The 21,821-nt window shown below is 39.5% G+C and overlaps 1 protein-coding gene across 1 annotated transcript in view; it reads right to left on the bottom strand.

Moving 5' to 3' along the window:
- The window catches only part of STK17A (serine/threonine kinase 17a), a 40,790-nt gene extending 19,254 nt beyond the window's left edge, over positions 1-21,536 (bottom strand). Inside the window, exons 1-2 of the mRNA XM_059170594.1 lie at positions 21,188-21,536; positions 11,000-11,212 (exon numbers count right to left, since the gene is read on the bottom strand). Coding sequence (XP_059026577.1) covers positions 11,000-11,212; positions 21,188-21,393 — 419 coding nt within the window. The 5' untranslated portion in view covers positions 21,394-21,536. The remainder of the gene's footprint in view (positions 1-10,999; positions 11,213-21,187) is intronic.
- Between the last annotated feature and the right edge of the window lie 285 nt (positions 21,537-21,821).

The following is a 21,821-nucleotide window of genomic DNA, read 5'->3' as shown; positions in this document are numbered from 1 at the left end:
AAATTTTCTTCTAACCTCTAGGCAAAGCATCTCGGTTTGTTTTCCTCCAAATAATTTTGCCATTAAGAGGGAAAAAAATAATCAACATTTAAAAATTTTATTGCTCTTAGGCTGAAAGTCCATACTTAAACATTTTGCTCATACCAAAAATGGCAGTTCATGTCTTATCTTAAAATGTCCTTTATGTGTGGAAAAAAGAAAAAGACTAGGTTGTTTTCATAAAGTTGCTATAAATTATCATGAAATATAAAACTCCAAACAGCCATGCTGCTGTCAGACCAGAGCTACTTATTAATTGCCTTTCAGTATGGTAACTTAGTTCCTTTTTTTCTTTCCTTTTCTGTTACAGCAACCTATTTCCAAATTCTGCCCATATAAGGAAAGACCAGAATTAGATAAAAACATACTTAAGTTTAGCGGAACAGTTGCAGGTGATGAAAGTGAAAGCAAATAATTCACTGGCTGATAAGGTTTTCATTTTGGCTAAACCTATACAACTGATATTTTATTTTGATTTTAGTATTAAAAATATGAAAGCATCAAAGTAATTTTTATGTATTTAATTGTAAAATGCCCATATATAGGCATGGTTAAAGTAATATACAAGTCATAAGAAAAGAAATGAACAGTCACAACATCATTACAGAGTACATTAACTGCAGCCTTGCTCTACCGTACTCTGTGAAGATGGACTTGATGACCTAAAGCAAGAGTCAGTATGAGCTACTCGGTCCCAAGCAGCTAGAGTTACACCATGACGGAACATATGGCCCTCTGCACGCGTACACCACCATTTGCCAGTTACAACTCAGAACTGTCCATGTTCCTCAACTAAAACAGAGAACAGTATTTTGGTTGAAAAAGTTTCCCAAACACAATGGAGTCTCCCAGCTCATTACTACCATTCACAATAAAATTCAATAAAGGTCAATTTACATAAGTGAAAAGATTTAAGAGCAATTTCTTATTACTTCATTCCACTATAAGGGGTACCAATCCTTGCTATAACCCAGGGGTTTCCTTTGTTTTCCCAACAATTTAAGGAGTTTACATAAGCACAGCATACGAAGTACAAAACTGCAGTTTTCTGAAAATTTTCAGAGATGTATTTCAAACGCAGACTATCAAAGCCATAAAGGTTAGCCTTCACTGACAGCAAGACTTGGACACCCTTCTGATACAATGTGCAATCATCCCGGTTTATATCTGCTGAAATGCAGTTGTATTAGTGAATGGAACTGAACAAAATTATACTAAAGAACAATCTGCAACCCTTAAAAGCATCTGTTATGTAGGGCTACCAGGACATAGAAGACTATTTACCAGCCACTTCACAGGAAGTATCTGCCTTCACTTAGAAGCCAGAGAAACACTACAAGTTTTGTTGTGCCCTATCTTTTAACCACAGCAACACTTCCACAACTATGTTATGGTATATTTACTTTAGTAGTGCTTATTTTCCACTACTTTAAAATTACCCAGAAACTGAGAAATTAACTTTATGATGAATTACATATAATTTTTTATCAAAAAAGCTTTTACAAAAACATTAATTCAGGAACTTTGCCCAAAAAATTTTACACAGAAACTATTTTTATAAAACAGATAAAGAACTTTTCATTTCAACGTTCTAGTGGCCCTTAGAAAGTTAAGTATCTTTTGATCAACATTTTGCAAATCCATGTATGTACACGATGTTTGCAGGCTAAAAGCAACTGTTTGCCTGGCTGCCTGCACCTAGGCTAGACTCTGACACCAAACATTCCTTTTTCTATCGAAACTAGCATATCCATTTGTACCTGCTTCAAGGCTCAGTTCAGATCTTTCCTCCCTCACTCTTCAAAATTAACAAATACCAATCAAATATGTTAGGTGCTGTGCAATGTGCTATGGATATAAAGATAAATTACAAATAAGTATGGGGACGCCTAGATGGCTCAGTTGGTTAAGTCTCAGGTCATGATCGCAGGGTCCTGCGATCGAGCCCCACATGGGGCTGAGCAGGGCGCCTGCTTCTCCTTCTGCCTGCTACTCCCCCTGCTTGTGCATGCTTACGCTGATACATAAATAAATAAAATCTTTAAAATAAAGAAAGTATGGCTTATAACTTCAGGTACTAGTGGGAGAGAAAAAAATGAAACATTTTTAAAAATACATATGTATAAATATATGTGCATGTGAAATTATATATCAAGTGATTTGATAATTCAGCAACTGAGCAATTCATTGGAAAGGAGAAAATAAAGCTTATTAAAAAATGACATTTATTCTAAGACTTGTAGAAGGAAAAGGAATCCACTAGCTGAAATGGTTAAGAGCACATCCCAGGCAGAGTGTACAAAGTATAAGGGCATGATGGTGTAAAAAATACAGGACATGACTCACTAAAGGTTAAGTACCTACTTCCCCTTTGAGCCAAATGGCAGAGAACTTACCCTTTATCTATAAACAACTAGAAAATGAGCAAAGTATATGAGCCAACTGTTTTCAGACATGAGAACGTAAGCAGTTTGGACCATGATCCCAAAGAAAAGGGACACCAATAAGTAGCCCTACTGTCTGTCTTCCTATTTGGAAATAATTTATGGACTGTGATACAGGGTGGTAGAGAAGCTTAAGCAGAATATGGCAGCCTTGCTAAAATGAAGACACAGACCAGGAGTTTGATGAAGCTAATGAAGTTGGATTTCAAGAGGAGTGACCTATAGAGAAAGATTTCCAGACATGTGCTTAGCTGTATCTTGAAGTCTTAGATAAAATACTAATAAGGGCAAGCATAAGGTGAAACTCTGTAAGGTCAAGCAAAGAATTGCTGGGAAGTTAGAAGCTGAATAATTCCTAGCATTCACAGAGAACAGTATAAGATATTTCAATCCTGTCCAGTTGAAGTAGACAAATCATGTGAACCACTTGGCAGTTAGCAGGCCCCCCATCCCAGAAGGGCCATACCTTAGTAGTAAGATTAAGTAGCCTCTGAACTGCCCCCAAGAAAGCGGATTTACAAGTGATTTAACTGCCTGTCAAAACAAACGTCATCATTTTTAATGAAAGATCATAAAATCCACTCAACACTGTGGCAATCTTAATGTATGGCATCATTCCAAAAATTAAGACACTGAAAGTGCCACAAATTACAATCCATTCGGGGCACCTGGATGGCTCGGTGGGTTAAACCCTCTGCCTTTGGTTCAGGTCATGATACTGGGGTCCTGGGATCAAGCCCTGCATCAGGCTCTCTGCTCAGCAGGGAACCTGCTTCTCTCTCTCTCTCTCTCTCTGCCTATCTGCCTACTTGTGATCTCTGTCTGTCAAATAAATAAATAAAATCTTAGAAATTACAATCCACAACTTACAGGAAAACAATAAAAACAGACCCAGAAATAACAGATTATGGAATTGGCAGATAAGGCATTATAAATATACTCAAGGATTTAGAGTAAAATATGACCATAACAAGAGAGATGATGGGTACGAAAAAGGACCAAATGGAACTTCTAAAGATAAAGTATCTAAAATGAAAACTGCTCTGGATGGGCTTTATAGCACTGCAAAGAATCAGTGAATTTTAAGATATAGCAACGGAATTTTAAGACCTAGCAATTCAATCTTTAGAAAGGGGGAAAAAAAACAAAAACAAAAACAATAGGATCCCAGGGACCTGAGTGACAATATCAAGCAGTTTAACAGATGGTAATTGAAGGAACAAGAGAAGAGAGTTGGGGGGGGACACAAATATTTTTTTCAATAATGGCTGAAAAACTCCCAAACTGATAAAAACTATAATCCCAAAGATCCAACCAAGAAGCTCAAAGTAAACCCCAAGCAGAATAAACACAAAGAAAACCCAAGGCTCATCATGCTCAAATTTCTGAATTAATGTCTTTAAAAGAGACATTTATAAAGGAACGGAGAATCAATGCAGACTTCTTGTCATAAACAAAAGGCAAATGACAACTCAATGACATCTTTAAGTGCTGAGAAAAGACAGTGTGTCTAAAATGCACACTGTGGCTGGAAAAGGACTAGCAGGAGAGGAGGTGTAAGTCAGACAGAAAAATAGGAGAGAAGGTCAAAACAATCTGAAACATTCTAGGTAAGGCAATGAGTTAGTATAAAACCCTAAATATCTATCTCCTAGATGCATAAAGCAGCACAACTCATGGGTAAAAGCTCTGGAATCACACACTCCCAGATTGAATCTTGGCTGTTATTTAGTGTGACTTTAGGTTGATTAGTCCTCTGAAATTTTTTCTCATATAAAATCTTGTCCTAAAATTTACAAATAAATCAAGTTGCAGGATACAAAATCAATATACCAAAATCATTGTGTTTTTATACACTAACAATGAACTTTCAGAAAGAGAAATTAAGAAAACAACCCCATTTTCAATGGCATCAGAAAGAATAAAATACTTAGGAATAAATTTAACCAAGAATGTGAAAGATCTACACAATGAAAACTGTAAGATACTGATGAAAAAAATCAAAGAGGACATAAGTAAGTGGAAAGATATACCATGATCATGGGTTGGAAGAATTAATCCTGTTGAATAGTTCATACTATCCAAGTAATCTACAAATTCAACACAATTCATATCAAAATTCCAATGGCATTTTTCAGAGACACAGAAAAAAAAAATCCTAAAATTTGCATGGAACCACAAAAGACCCTGAATAACAAAGGCAATCTTGAGAAACAACAAATCTGGATTTCAAAATATATTTCCAATTTCAAAATAAGTTACTACTCAACCATTAAAAAGAATGAAATCTTACCTTTGTGACAACACAGATAGACCCTGATATGCTAAGTGAAATGATAAACACCATATAATTTCACTCATATGTGGAATCTTTAAAAAAATGAACAAAACAAAATTCATAGATATAGAGAACATACTGGTAGTAACCAGAGGCTAAGTGGGGAGAGAGGTAGGCAAAAGTGAGTGAAGAGGGCCAATTATATGAAGATGGATAGTAACTAGACTTTCAGTATTGATCACTTTGTAGTACACACACGTCAAGTCAAATTTTGTACGCCTGAAGTTTACATAATGTTATAAACCAATTTTACCTCTAATACAAAAAGTTTCTTGTGAAAAAACTGTGGGTGTGTATGTGTGTATTAAAGCTACAGCAATAAAAACAGTATGGTATTGGCATAAAAAGATAGATTAATGGAACAGAAATAGAAAGCCCAGAAATAAAACTATGCATAGATGGTCAATTAACTAATGAAAAAGGATATACAATATCCAAGAATATACAATAAAGGACAGTCCCTTCAATGAACTTCAATGAATGTTTTTTTTTTTTTTTTAAACTGGATAGCTACATGTAAAAGAATGAAACAGGATGCTTACCTCATATCATGCACAAAAGTCAACTCAAAATAAAGATTTGAATATAAGACATGAACATAAAACTCCTATGAAAAAACATAAGCTGTAAGCTGCTTGACATCAGTCTTGGCAATTTTCTTGGTTTGACAACAAAAGCAAAGATAAACAAGTGGGATTACATCAAATTAAAAAGCTTCTGCTCAGCAAAGGAAACCATCAACAAAATGGAAAGCAATGTATGGAATGGAAGAAAATATTTGCAAATCATGTATCTGATAAGGGCTTAATATCCAAAGTATATAAAGAATTTATACAACCAATGTGATTTTAAAAATGGGTTGAGAAACTAAACAGACCATTTTTCCAAAGAAGACATATAAATGTTCAACAGGTGCATGAAAATGTTCTCAATATCACTAATCATCCAGGGAATGGCAAATCAAAACCACAACTGGGTATAATCTCATACCTGTTAGGATGGCTATCATCACAGAGACAAGTGTTGGCAAAGATGCAGAGAAAAGGGAATCCATGGGCACTGCTAATGGGAATGTAAATTGGTGCGGCCACTATGAAAACAGTATGGGGGGGTGCCAGGGTGGCTCAGATGCTTAAGAGCCTGCCTTTGGCTCCGGTCATGATCCCAGAGTCCTGGGATCAAGCCCTGCATCTGGCTCCCTGCTCAGCAGGGACCCAGCTTCTCCCTCTCCTTCTATTGCTCCCCCCTGCTTGTGCTCTCTCGCTCTGTCAAATAAATAAAATCTTAAAAAAAGAAAAAAGAAAAGGAAAGGAAAGAAAAGACAGTATGGAGTTCATCAAAAGAACTTCCATATGACCTAGCAATCCCACTTCTGGGTATATATACAAAAGAAATGAAAACAGAATCTCAAAAAGATTAACACTCCCCTGTTAACTGAAGTATCGATGAATGGAAGAATGGACAAAGAAGATGTGATATACATAAAATGGAATATTATTCAACCATTTTAATATATTCCACAATTATATGGAATCTAAAAAAGCAAAGCTCCTAGAAACAGAGACTAGACTGGTGGTTACCAGTGGGTGGGGAGGTGGAGGAAAAGGAGATATTGGTCAAAGGGCACTTACTGGTCTTGCAGTTACAAGACAAGTAAGTTCTGGAAATTTAATGTATAGCATGGTGGTGATAGTTACTAATATTATATACTCGAAAGTTGCTGAGAAAGTAAATCTTAAATGTTCTTACCCACCCCCCCTCCCCCCCAAAAGGTAATTATATACCTTGATGCAGGTGTTAACTAATGCTGTAATGGTAATCATCACACAATACATAAGGGTATCGAATCAACACATTCTACACCTCAGACTTACAAAATGTTTTATGTAATTATATCTCAATAAACCTGAAAATTAAAAAAAAAAATAGAACAGAGAATGTATATACAGCACGTGAATACTTTCTATAAAGCTGGCTGAAAGACTTAGCATAGTGCCTGGCACACACAGTCACTTCTTACACGACCAGGACACTTTGTTCCCACAGCAACTAGCAAGCATTTCTGGTTAAACACCAACATCACTGTAATCATTTATATTTCCTTCACTAAGCCTGTAGCATGGAGAGGGCAGAGGCTGTGCTGTTCTTACTTTCATACTTTTTTACTTTTATACTATTAGCACCTGGTGCATATGGCAGGTACTTAAGTGTATGCGAAATGTATTAGTGACGTGGGGATCATAAACCTGCCCGTTTCCCTCAAAACAATCTACTGATGTGGCTGAGAATTTTGATACCTCAATATCCAAAAGCATATTTCTAAGACTTTCTCTTCATACAAAAAGTAGAATACAAATATTTTTAGACAGATCATATTGATGTGTGGTCCTGAAACCATGATCACTAAATCAACAGAAGCCACCGAAGATTTCTAAGCAAGGGAATGATATTACCACATCTATGTCTTAGTAACCTACCAGAAATCTGTGGAACATCCTGGAATTGAAGCCAGAGTGATCAACCAAGAAGCTACTCAGAGTCCATCAGAGACCCAACAGAGAGGAGAAACAGCAGGTACCAAGAAAAAGGAACACAAGGATGAGGTTTAAGTGAAAAACTTGGTAATTTATTATTTACAAGCTTTTAAAGGAGATAAGGGAAGGGAGGAGAGTCAAGGTTTCAGTCCTGAGCTATGAAATAAATGGGGAATAACAATGGAAATGGGGAACAGAAGAAAAACAGGCATTATCTGGGCAATGCAGGGGAGCCCACATATTCGTATCCTGAATTGATAACGATGTGTGGCTGGATACAGAGAGACGCAGTCAGAACTTAGAAGGCCCAGGGCTGGAGACAAAGATTTGGAAATAATCACTATAAATAATAGCTGAAGCCACACAGGTTGTTATCAGTCAGAGTAAATGCACAGAATATAAATGCACGACAAGAACACCGCTAACGAACTCTGGGGAGCACTTGTATTCACACGGCAGAAGCAGGGTGAAAGGCTGTGACAGATTTAAAAGAAAAAAGAAGAAAAAAGAGAGAGACCCTGAAAGCCAAGAAAGAAGACATTTCAAGAAAGAAGGTATAATACAACAAAGGGTTTACAGAGAGTAAGAAGTGGAGTGAGCGCTGAAAAGAGGAGACAGATTTTGGCAAACGGTTTGGGAAGAGCAGGTGCGGCAGCTGAGAGTCATGGTGCAATGGCCCGTGACACATGCAAGGATTGGCGGAGAGCGACACACGGACGAGGTGAGGAAAGCTGTAAACGCAGCCTGCTCCTTTAGAGAGTACGGCAGGAAAGGACAAAGCAAGCCAGGACCATGGTTTAAAGACAGTCAAAACTGAGGAAAAGGAATTTTAGGATAAGAGAGGCAGCCACACTGGAAGACAAGGGCAGAGCACCGCCTTGGAAGAGGGGCTGAAAAGCTGAGAGAGGTCAGTGAACTCACCTTAAAGCAAAACTACGGCCCTAGAAAAGAAGAGAGTTAAAAAGCACAAATTAAGGTCTTAGCCTCAGAGTTAAGCAGTGGAAGCTTCAGATAGAAGCGAAGGGGTGAGGGATGCTGCGGGAGAGTGCCTGCCAGCCTTTATTCTCTCCAGAGAGGGGACAAAGGGCCAGGTGTCTCAGAAAAGATGGGAAGCAGGTGATGTAGTGAGTGTGTTAAAGGTTTTGAATAGATCCTGAGATCCTGGCGGGGGCGAGGGGGGGGGGCACATTAAAAGAACGAGAGATTAGGTAAAGAACTACCCAAGGACAGCGAAAGCTCATCTGAGACTGGGAGAAAGAAGGAAATAACGTGAGGTGCTGGCGAGAGACTAGCAGAACTAGCCACGGAAGAAAAGGGAATCACAAAAAGGAAGTGAGTTTGGAGCCAGCAGAAAGACCGGGAGACCTGGGAAGAGCCCAGGATTAAAGGCGGAAGAGCAGGTTTGGTGGGAACAGGAGAGGAATGAGATCTGGTGGGAGAGTAGCATTTCACAGTCTTTTCTAGATCAAATTCCAGTCATGCCTTGATCCTCTCCAAAACAAACTGGAAACCAAAATCTAGGTAGGCAGGGGATTTATAAATGAGATTCCTAGACCAACTTTTTTTTAAGTTAGAAAACTTTATTCAGATATGATCCACATATACTACATTTGTTAACCATCCCGTCATTTTAAATATTTTTATTAAAAATACCCTGTGTGAAACACATTTTATAATTTCTCTAGAAGGGATTCCTATAAGTGAAATTACTGAATTAAAATTTATAAACACAATGCTCTTGAATTACATTATCAAGAGGAAGCCACTATTTTAGCCATCTAGAATTTGCTTTCTACAAACTTCCAAATTTTTTAAGAATACTACACATTTGTAATGTTTTTTTAACAATATTTTTTAAAAAATCTATGTTGAAACATTTATATCCACCTTAGCTTTTTAAATGATTGCACAGTAATTCACTTTGTGACATTATCACTTATTTAACCAACTGAGCCCTTTCTATTAAACAATTAGGTTTCTTTTTTTGTTACATTAAAAAAACCTTCACTGAATATTTTCTAACACATCTTTGCTCAACTGCCCCATTATTTCCTTGTGGAAAAATATGTAAGTGAAATTGCTGGATTAAAGACTGTTCATCATCATCGTTGTTTTCAGTTTTTGATACACAACTCCAGTCTGTCCTCCAGAAAAGTTGCACCTGTAGCATAAATCAGATGTTTCAACCCACGAACATCAACTTTTTCGTTATGATCTCTGCCACTCTTGTAAGGGGAAATATTTTTAAATTTACATTATATAATTTCTAAGAATCAATATTTTTCATATACATATAGGCCATTTATATATATGTACATCTATGTGGAATTTCCCTTCATATCTGTTAAAAAGAAAAGCACAGGCCCAACCTGGTGTCACCAAATCAACAAATCACCAAACTAGGGCTTCATATCTAACCTAATTACAGTTTCAACCTCCCCTAAAAGTATAAGTCTTTTTTTTTTTTTAAGATTTTTTATTTATTTATTTGACAGAAATCACAAGTAGGCAGAGAGTAAGGCAGAGAGAGAGAGAGAGAAAGAGAGGAAAGCAGCCTCCCCACCGAGCAGAGAGCCCGATGCAAGGCCCAATCCCAGGACCTTGAGATCATGACCTGACCTGAAGGCAGAGGCTTAACCCACTGAGCCACCCAGGTGCCCCTAGAAGTAGAAGTCTTAACCAGTCAATCAGAAAATTTCTGACCAGCATCAGCAAGGAATCTCACATGGGCCCTATCCATCCCCCCAAAAGAAGATGAGGTAATCCACCTAATAAGACTCCCTGCCCTCCCCTTAAGGGAAGGTGATGTTGCCTGAAACAATCCTTTTTCCCCCTCTTTTGCTAATAACTTCTTGCCACACGCTCCTTCCTAGAAAACCTGTCCACTTTGTACAACTCCTTGGAGCTGCCCTCCACTTGCTAGAATCGCTTAATAAAGCTGATCAGATTTTCAATTTTACTTGGTTGAAATTTTAACATATCCTTTGTCCATTATTTTTAAACTGGGAGGTTCACATTTTTGTGTAATTTGTACTATCTAGTTACAGAGTAAATAAATTTTAAGCATTTTGGATGAACAGATAAAACTATTCTCCCTGAGCTTATCTTTTCATTTTGTATTTCTTGATGTAGTTACGACTTTTATATGTATTCAAATCTATCAATCATTTCCTTTAGTAGGAGAAGCAGAGAGGGAAAATGGATTTAAGAAGAAAAAACTGTCCATTTTCTGAAGCTGTTTCCTATACAGTCCCTACTTACTCAAATGAAAACATGGTATGAATCAAACAATTGTTTCTGAAAGGAAGGAGAATATTAACTCAGACTATATGAACATGTAAGAGACTGTGAAATGTCTCTTATTTTAATATTACCTTGGTATCACTTAGTTTCTGAAGAGTGCCTTTAATAAGAACACAAGAGAACTTTACTATCAGAAGAATTTCATTAAAGAATGAAAATAAAAAATCTAATATACATGCATTCTTATTAATTTGGTATTTTCCAAATTAACAAGAGAAACACATGAAAAAGTTCTGGAAAATCTTCAGATTTCCAGGGCTAGGCTACAATACATATAACAGATGACTAGCATCCTATGAAGTATGGACTGTCTAACAAACTCTAAGGAAAATAATACTTACTATTCGAGAACTAAGATCATTTCTGATGGCGTTTCATAGACTTCATGTAAATTAATGACCCAAGGATTGTCCTGTGCCAGTTCAAGAACAGCAATCTCATGAATTATTTCCATCCGACAATCTTGACCTTTTCTTCTTTTTCTCATGAACTTTGCTGCAAATTCTTTTCCAGAATCTTTCTTTATGCATTTCCTCACCACTGCAAATTTCCCCCTAGAATTAAACAAAAACATTCCCTGTTAAACTTGACAACTTTCTAGAGATGGTAAATTTTCATAAAATTTCCAAATATTCATCAGTGGATAATCAAATTCAGACCATATTCAATCACAAATGCAGGACTACCACTTAGGAATTTAATAGGTACAGCTCTAATCAAATAAAATGTAACTGGTAAACCTGCAAAATTACTTCTGAATAGAGAATAACCGTATATTAAAGTAAATATTTTTTGCAGTTATACAATTTATTTTTTTACATTTATACATAAGAATGATTTGAATCTTGAAAAAAGGTATTAGGCTTATTAAGAGAAACTGGTTATCAGAATTTCTGAAAGAACTGAATTGACTAATACTATATTGCCTTTCAAAACTACAAAAGTTATGGATATCATTTATATATTTCAACTACAGCATCAGTTGGAACTGTCTCGTTTTCCTATAAAGAGAGATACAACAAGCATCATTTTGATACACTACACTATCATCTGTTATTAAACTAATAAGGAAGTCACAGGGGAGTGAGTGTTAACAAACTAAGCAAATTAAGGCTATGAGTTCTGGAATCAGATGTGGGTTTGAATCCCAGAAACAGCTCTGCAGCCCACTTGGGCAATTCATTATACCTTTTAAATCTCATCTTCCTTATCTGTAAAAGAGGACACACCAGAATCCACTTGACAGGGTTGTGTAAGAATTCAACCATATAATACATAGCAATTGCTCAACAAGGGATTTGTCACAAAGTGAGTGCTAAATAAAAAGCTATTAGTCAAACAAATCATTAATTTGTGATAGTCATCACCCAAAATACCCAATCTTTAAGTTGGAAGGCAGCTTAGGAATCAGTTTTTGTTTCTGGGTTGTTGGTTTTTTTTTCCTTTTTTTAACCTACTGCCAGTATCAGTGTCTTCTTTCAAACTGTGAGGTTGTTTCTTCCACTCTTGGGTGCATATTATTTTAAAAAGATTTTCATCACAAGCCTAAAGTGAAGGGCTGTTGAGTCTGGGCTTTTTGCTGAGCAGTACAGAAAGACCTTTCTCTTCCAAATGCAAATCTATTGGGTATTGATGGAAGCTGGGATCTGTTAACTGCCACTCCCTTTTCCCATTTTTTTTTTTTTTAAGATTTTATTTATTTGAAAGAGATGGAGAGAGAAAGAGTACAAGTGGGGTGGGGCAGGAGCAGAGGGAGCAGGAGAAGCTGGCTCCCCACTGAGCAGAGAGCTCCATCCCAGGACCCTGGGATCACAACCTGAGCTCTCACATGTCCCTTCTTTTTCCAATTTTCAATCATTCCTTATCCCCATAAAGGTTCTGAAGACTTTCTCATTATTCTAGATTTGGACCCAGAATTCTAGACTATTGATGTAATTTTGAGTACTAATTTTTCCTTCCTAGCTGCTGTTAACCACAAATATATTTTTCATGCACTTTATACTTTTGTAACCCCCACTAATAAAAATGTTAAAGGATATATGCTTACGTATAACTGTGAACTTAGTTGCTCACATAAGTAACAATCTACCTAACAGCACCCTTGTTCAGATCAAAGTTCTTTCTGTTCACAAAGATGTGAAAGACGTTTATAGATGCTTAGAGGGATTAAATCATAAACCTATTCATCACAGACTAATGCCTTTTATTTTACTCCGCAAAATCATTAGACTAACATCTCTATCAAGTTTTAAAAGATTCCTGATGACTTATGAGTTCTTTTGAGAAAAAAAATCATAGATATTAAAAGAATCAGGGGCGTCTGGGTAGCTCAGTTGGTTAAGCATCTGCCTTCAGCTCAGGTCATGGTCTCAGGGTTCTGGGATCAAGCCCCACATTGGGCTCCCTGATCAGTGGGGGGGTCTGCTTCTCCCTCTCCCTCTGCCCCTCACTTGTGCTCTCTCTCTAATAAATAAAATCTTTAAGAAAAAAATAAGAAGAATCAAATTATTACTATGTCAGAAGTTTCAAAAGAGAAAAAGAGATAAAGTTTCATTTATAAAAAACAGGCCAACATATATAATTGACAGGAAGTATGTTCCTGGTAATTTAGAAATGACTCTGCTGAACTGCTTTACATACTCTTCCATCAAATACACAAATGTTCACTGTTCACACACTTAACATTCCAGGCAATACAGTACTCTGCATTAAGTAAAATACGACTTCATATCTAGCCTGAATGTGTATTTTTGAATAGATGGGAAGACAGATGACTCAAAAGAGAAAGGGATTCAGACACATGCAAACCTACAAACTCTGGGAGCCCTTTTACAGAAAAGTTATTGCTAAATTCCAGAACCAGAGGCAAATACAGGAAAGGGACCCATATTCAATTCGACATCTGGAGCCACACAACCACTTCTTAGGGTTGCCAGCACAGTTCCCATGGCTCTCCACCCCCACCAGTGCCTAGTCTGGACACCGCCTTTGTTTTTTTGGAAGCACTCTTCACAGTTTTAGGTTTATTCTTTTCTTTCCACTGTGTCATGCACTATATTGGAAGTCAGCACATTTTTCTGTAAAGGGGCAGATAGCAAATATTTTCGGTCTTGCTGGTCTCTGTTGCCACTATGCAAGTCCGCTATTGTAAAATGAAATCACAGACAAAAGGTAAATGAATGGGTGGCTCTGGGTTAAAACAAAACAGAACAAAACAAAAGCACTTTATGGACTTTGAAATGTGAATTTCATATAATTATCAAATATTACTGATTTTTTTCAACTATATAAAAATGTAAAAGTCATTCTATATAGCTCAGGAGCCTTACAAAAATAGGCGGCTGGCAATTGTCAACCAAGCCCTGCATTATCCCACACTGAAGAAACTCGTCCATCATTCTGATACTAAAACTGACAGCAAGAACAGCAGATCATGAGGGTTTTGAGGAAACCTGTACGGCCTTCACCTCTAGATGACTGGTGCAATGGGAGGGGAACCCTTGAAACTACTCAAGGAAGAGTACAAAGGAGATAAAAAGACTTCTGAGACTGTTCTTTCTGTAGAGCAACACAGTACCCAGAAATGGGAGATTCAGCATTCAAGGTGCTGAGTCCTAGTGAACACATTAAGAATTATATCATCACAGTGTTTAAATGTTACACCCCTCAAGGATTAAAATATGCACGTTTTACCACAGCTTCATGGTAAAAACCATGATTGTATCTAAATCCTGAATTTCAGGTTACTTGGGCAGAAAGATAAAGTGTTCTCCGGAAACTAGTGGCCACAGTTAATCTACAGACTTGAAGCTGATGAGGTTCAAAGGGCATAAGATGTTTGTTTCACATCTGCTTTCTTTATTGATTTAGCCAAAATTCTTCCTGGACTACACAGTTCTCACAATTTACTGAGTTCGCCATGCATTTCACAAAAATCTGTGGTTCACTATTACACACCAAACTGACAACTCAGGTTTGTATTAAATAGTTTTTGGTGGGGGGAATATAAAAAAATCAATATATTTCAGAACCACTGAATGATAATACATTGCAGAGAGGTGGGAAAGTAAAGATACATCAACAAATAATTAGAAGAAGGACATCGAGTTAGATCCACCAGTCTAAGCCTCCTTGGTTTTGTCATCTTGGCATTGCTGAGGCCTAACTTAGGAAGGTGTGGTGCACATCTTTAAGAAGTGCTAAGGAGTTTGGACTCTCTCAAGGTAAAAATGGGTACTTGTTAGAATTTTTAAAATAAATTTTTTAAAGATAATTCTGATAGTGTTATTAACAGTTTATTACAAAATGTTAACTAGAGACTAGGGAAACCAATAAAATAATTTAAGGCAGTAGGTCTCCAGTAAAACAGCAGCGTAGAGGCTAGGAAAAGACGAAGCATTTAAAAGAGGGTCAAAGTTCATAAGCATTCCTTGGCAGATGGAACTGCAGGCAGAGCTGAGGGGAAAAGGGAAAAGTGGAAGCATTTTTTTGTTCCACAAAAATCTGGAAGATTTTTACCTGAGCACTGGATAAACGTGGTACCATCAATTGACAGACTGATTATAAGAATGGTAACAGGTTTGGATGGGTTTGCACATGTTATTTAAATTGGTCTGACATAGTACCATTTGTTGCACCATGCCTGTTTCCCAAGCTAGGCTAGGACGTCCCTAGTTAGACCTCACTTATCATTCATCTTTGTATCTCCATAGTGCCCTGAAGATGGCAGGTGCTCAAATAGGGTATCAGATAAGCACCCTGAATATACACAGCTATTCCTGTTTTTATTAAATAAAAGTTCTCTGGCAACTTAATCTTATGAAGTTTAATATTTTAACCACATCAGACTGCTTGTTATTCCCTCTTTCACTGAATTTTTCTGCCACTGTGCTTATTTATTTTATTGCCAATGGTCGGAGGAGTATCTTCCATCACTACTACTGGAATTCCATCCATTCATTAAGGCTGAGCTCAAAAGTTATTTTCCCCATAAAATTTTCCCAGGTGACAGGTCTTCTTGTTGATAAAGGGAATAGTGACTGATTTGTTACATTTGAGAATAATTGCCAGATGCTAGCAAAGTGCCTTATGTGCTTAATACAGAACATTTACTTAATAGCACTGGAGTGCTATTAAATGTAAGAAGTTCCACTCCAGAAAGATCTAGGACAGATTCTACCTGTCTCCTTACCTCAGAAAGGAAACCAGCAGAACCCAAAATATCTATGGATCCTAAGTGTAAAAGTCAGTGAGTCCTTCAGATCAGCTATCAGCATGAGTGACAAGAACAGCCAGGGCTTTAAAAGACAAACTATTTTCCATTCTGGCTTGTAACTACATAATCTTGGGCAATTTACTCAACTATTTCTGAGCCTGAATTCCTCATCTGTAAGATTAGGTTGATAGCACTTAACCTTGCAAGATAGTAAAGACTACACAAAATTACATCTCTACAGTGTATAGCATTCAACAAATGATCAGTAATCAGTAACTATTTTTAGTGTTTGGGGCACAAACTTCAGATCTATAATGATAGTAATTTGTAAAGAAGAATCCTAGAACAGAGAAATTTTGAAGGTGGCTAACTTGAACTCTCTACTTGATGTAAAATTTCCCTCATTAAGTGTAGTTCCTTCTTCTTTACCTGAATAGGTGAATTAATGACAATAGCTACTTAGCTTTCTAATGCACTTGGTTCAATAATCTGATTTTATAAAATTTTGTTACATATAGCTTTATGAAGAGGCTGAAATTCTTCAATCCTTAAGTTAATGTATTTTTTTACACTTGATCTTAGCCAAAAAGTCTAAGAAGTGACTATATTTTATTTTTAAAAGATTTTATTTATTTTGAGAGCCGGTGTGGGAGGAGGGGCTGAGGGAGAGGGTAATGAAGATTCCCTGCTAAGTGGAGAGCCTGATGTAGTCTCCATCCCAGAACCCTGGGATCATGACCTGGACTGAAGGCAGACACTTAACCAACTGAGCGACCCAGGCACACCAAGTTTATGGACATTTTAAGTTAAGATTTTAACATTTTAAGTCCCAACTTTTCAAAAATTAGAACAGCTGACTCAATGAAGTATCTGCCTTAGAACTTGCTAAGTAACCCTGCTGCTGAACCACAAACATAGCCAATTTTTTTAATCCTTCCAAAAATACCAAATTACACACAACTATTGGTAAATACTCTTCAAACTAATCACTAGTGGCCAAGGAATCTTAAATAATATCCATCCTAAAACAAGGCAACTTCTACATGGACAATATTACTTACCAAGGGTCTTAATTTCTTTTTTCAAAGATTTATTTATTTATTTGCGAGACAGAGAGAGAGAGAGATGGGGGTGGGGGGGCAGGGAAGGTGGGCAGAGGAAGAGAGAATCCTCAAGCAGACTCTCCAGTGAGCGTGCGGCCCTATGTAGGGGTGGATCTCAGGACCCTGAGATCATGACCTGGGCAGAAATCAAGAATCAACAGCTCAACTGACTGAGCCAGTCACATGCCCCAGAAAGGTTTTAATTTCTAAAGAAATTATGAATTATAATTTATGACACATACTCAAGTAGTTATAAGGTACAAAAGCCTGAAGCCATTATCTACAGCCATGAATCCAGGTAAAGAACACACAGTTCCTGAATTATACCCGCCCTCCTTCAGCTTGAATATTCTCTTATTTTCTGATAATAATCCTTTCTTATTCTAGTTACTCTCAACTGCTCTGAAGAGAAAGATACACAACATCCCTATCTACCACAAAGACCAACTGAAGAGGAAACTATATGACACAGAAGCTTAAATAGAGTTCGTCCCAACATGGAACTCATGTCCTCTCATAAAAACTATGAGAAACTGCTTCAGCTACAAGACAGGCTGCAGATTATTCTTTGAGAAATATCTGACTTATATAACAGAAGGGATTTCAAAGAGTGCCAGCTCAGCAGTCTTTCATAAGACTCCATCAATCTCTGCCTTGGTTTTCTCATTGAAAATGGGACTTTCCGGGGGTGCCTGGGTGGCTCAGTCAGTTAAGCATCTGCCTGCCTTAGGCTCAGGTCAGGATTCCAGGTTCCTGGGATAGAGCCTCATATCCAGCTCCCTGATCAGCAGCGAGCCTGCTTCTCCCTCTCCCTCTGCAGTTCCCCCTGCTTGAGCTCTCTCTCTTTCTCTCAATACGTGCATGTGAGAATTAAGTAAGATAATACAACTGAAAGCACCTGTATAACCATAAAGTATTTATGAAATACTCATTCAGCAGAGAATTCATATTTTTTCTCATAGGGAAGTTCAACTATCAGTATGTAATAATTTAGTAAAAGATATTCTTTTGGCTTTAAAATCCTTTTTTTCTTAAGATAAAATTTATCAATGCATAAAAAGTGTTAAAGTTGAGGACTAAATAATGAAAACACATGTAAGGCAAATCATTCAATGTGAAATTTGTACTATTTTAAATTTCTAGAAACTTATTTTTGTTCCTATACTTTCAAGCTCAAGGGGAATCAATATTATGAAAAAATTCTCAGAACTCAAGGTCATGTCTCCTGTACCTATAATCATTTATGTGGTTTACACTGGCACATATCCTGACTGAAAGAAAGGTAACAAGCTTTACAAATAAGAAGTCAAGCTTCAAGAAACAAAATTTTATATCCTATATTTACCCACATTTAGGTTGCTATGGACTCTGTTGGAACATCAAAGAATATGACCTTACATTTCTTAAAAATAATCAAAATCACATCCTCTCATTACTATAGAACCAAAATTGACCACTTCAAAAATTCTCTTCAACCATTTCACTGAAAGCTTTAATTTTGTGTAAGATAAAAAATGGTAACTTCTTAAAGAACTCAGTTTCTTTGAACATTTATCTCTTCTCATCTCTTCAATATTTTTTACTAAATGAAAGGCCATAGAATGTAGCAAATAGATCTTCGCTTTTTCCTACTACATCATTAAAATATAACAGATAATTTTGTGAATTCTGTATCAGAATGAGATCAATTAGTTATACCAAAAATGCAACCACAGTTCATAGCTGGAAAAAAAGACGCCTTTCTTATTACAGAAAAGATTATGAATAATTATGTCAGAACCATAATACACATGCAAAATTTATAAATCTTAAACAGAGACTGCTAATAACAGAAAACAGAACTTTTGCTTCCTGAGAGTTCTAAACAGTTCCTGTCTGTTTTGCAATGAGATTTCACTACTTTCACCACAGACAGAAGCATAAAATTGTGCATTTTGCTTTCTGGTTATATGTAAAAGAACACTTATTGTTACACAATGAATTATATTTATTGGGTGTTCCCCTTAAGAAAGGCACAGCCTTAATGCTATAGATGTGTTCTATTTAATTCTCTCTACAACTGTGAGGCAATAAATGGTTAAGTTGTTCGAGTTCATATAAGTGGTAAGTAAAGAGCTAAGATTCAACCACAGCCTGACTCCAAAGACCATGGTCTTTATCACTGCATTAAACCTCTCCGTGACAAAAAGAAAAAAGAAAAAAAAATTAAAGGAATCAAAAAGAAACAAATACATTAATTTGGTTTTTCTGTTTTAGGTTCTTATATTAAGTAGCTATCTAATTGCACTGTTCTGCTGCTTCAGGAGTTGTAACTTTTGTAAACAAACTTATGTGAGCATACAAATATATGTAATATATTTGCAAAAGATAAATACCTGTAGGCAAGTGAATTTTACAATACAGACAAAAATAAGAACTGAAAAGAACATTCCTGGAGGACTTAGTATCAACACCTGGTAGGGTGCAAATCAATTTTTTCAGATTAAGTCATTTATTATAAACTCTACAAGACAGTGCTTGCCACCTAAAGATATTTCAGCTTTGTAATGCCAGTTTTCCTTCTGTGGAAGGAAGCCAGACAACCAAATAATAGAAAGTCTTAGTTTTCCCTTCTCAGGAGACAGGGCTACTTCACAATGTCTAGAATTTGGATGAGTTAGAATACCTAGCTGAGTCAGTACAGATCCAGTTAATTAGTTCGCACCATGGGGAGCCTGGGTGGCTCTGCCTTCGGCTTAAGTCATGGTCTCAGGGTCCTGGGATCCAGCCCCCCACATCGGGCTCTCTGCTCAGCGGGGAGCCTGCTTCCCCCCCACACACACCCCCCGCTGCTTCTCTGCCTACTTGTGATCTCTGTCAAATAAATAAATAAAATCTTAAAAAAAAAAAAAATAGTGCGCACCATAGCGAAGTGTATCTTGCTCTGAAAGGTATTCTTCCTTTTGTGAACATTTGAAATAAGGATGACATGTTTAAGGTAGATTCCCCTCCAAAAAAATAAACCAAAAAACCCCCAACCCCTATTTATAAAAGCCAGCTTAATATATGCAAAATTGAGCTTTTAAAATATTGCTTGTGAGCAATGTTACAAGACCTTCCTTTCCCAAGACCCCAGATGAAGGCAGTCACCACCGTCAGGCCCTTGCCCCATCCTACCGTGGCGCTGTCTGGCAAGCGGGACAGACGTCTGCAGCAACGGCGGACGTTTACGGAGTCTCTGTGCCAGGACCTGCAGCATGTGCTTTACAGGCCTGTCACCCGCACAGCACCCCCGCGAGGGAGGCGGGCACGGTCAAGATACTGATTTTATGGGTGAGAAAGCAGGAGTCGAAGTGACCCAGTCGAAGGCACACGGAGCGGGCCGGCCAGGCTGAACGCGCTCAGGTCTGACTCCAACACCGACGCCTCGGACTTCTCCAAACTGTTCGTAAGGAAAAGGGGAGTCGGTCCCCCGACCCCTGGCCCTCACCCCTCATCAACACGCACAGTGTAAGGTCTCCAAGCAAGCCTTCGCCTTTCACAGTTTTCACGAAGAGCCGAAAGAAGAGCGGCGGCGGGAGGAGAGGACAAGGGCCGGCTGGAGCAGAGGGGAAAGCGCGAAGCGAGGGCCAAGAGCCTGGGAGTAAAACCGATGGGACCTGGGCCACAGAGACCCAAATACTTCACAACTAAAGTCGCACGAAACCAAGAAACCGAAAACGAAGTCGGCGCGAGGCTGAGACGGCCGGCCGGCGCGGGGGCAGCGGAAGCCGTCCCGCCCCGCTTCGCCTTCGCACGGCCATGGAGGGGACCGAGCACACACGCGCGAGCTGAAGCGCGAAGCCAGCGCCGACGCCGCAGCTGCGGCTCCCGGGGAAGTGCACGCAGCTCCCACGCCCCCCTCGCCGCCTCGCATGGAAAACGCCTCAGACGCCGGAAGGGCCTGCGCAGAGACGGGGCTGACGGCCCCGGTCCCCGCCGTCGGGGGACTCGGTCACACCCGCTCCCGGGTGAGAGCCGCGCGCCAGGGAGCGCCTCGCCGGCTGCGGGGACAAGCCGTGGCGCGCGGAGGGCTGGCTGCTGCGACTCGACCGCCCCGCCCGCTGCCCGCCGCCCGCACCCAAGTTTGTGCCAAGTCACGGCGCGCGCTATCGGCCCCGGGCCCGCCACCCCCACGGCGCTCGCCCGCCGGCTTCTGGCACTGATCGGCCGCCGGGCCCCGCCCGCCTCACCTGCCCAGCTCCCGGCCTGGGCTCAGGCTGTAGCCGTCCTGGAAGGGCTCGGTGCGCACGGCGGTGCGGATCTCCGTCAGCAGCCCGCGGGCCTGAGGTGGGAGCGGCGGCCGGCGCGGCGCACCCAGACTCCCGCCCGCCCGGCCCGACCCGGAGGCGGCGGCCGAGGGGGAGCCGCGGCTGCCGGGCTTCTCCAGGGGGATCATGGTGGACCGGCACGCTTCCTTTCCGGCCGCCCCGCTCGCTCCCGGCTGCCTGCGGGTAACGGTCCCACCTGCTGCCACCTCACGCGGACCCAAGAGCCTCCAGGAAGCCGCTCTCCACCCCCCCCCCCCGCCCCAGGTCAGCGCGCTTTAACTGCGGCGGGCGGACTCCCGGCGTCCTGCCCACGTCCCGCCCCGCCCCTCGCCCTGCCCCTCGCCCCGCCCCTCGCCTGCCGGCTCGGAGTCGGGAGTGCAGGGTATCTCACGCGCTCCCTCTGCAGCGGAGAGGGAGAGAGTGCAGCCTGTGGGGCCGCTCTGGCCTGGAGGAGAAGAGCAGCACTACCCTTCCGAAGCCAGGGCGCCCGGCCCCAGCCAGTTACACACCTGTTGAACATCTGAGTGCTCCAAAACTTGGTCCCTCCGTCAGTGAA

Source organism: Mustela lutreola, chromosome 4, assembly GCF_030435805.1.
Source record: "Mustela lutreola isolate mMusLut2 chromosome 4, mMusLut2.pri, whole genome shotgun sequence".
Lineage (NCBI taxonomy): Eukaryota > Metazoa > Chordata > Mammalia > Carnivora > Mustelidae > Mustela > Mustela lutreola.
The sequence above is the reverse complement of the archived record's forward strand: the minus strand, read 5'-3'. Positions and strand labels throughout refer to the sequence as shown.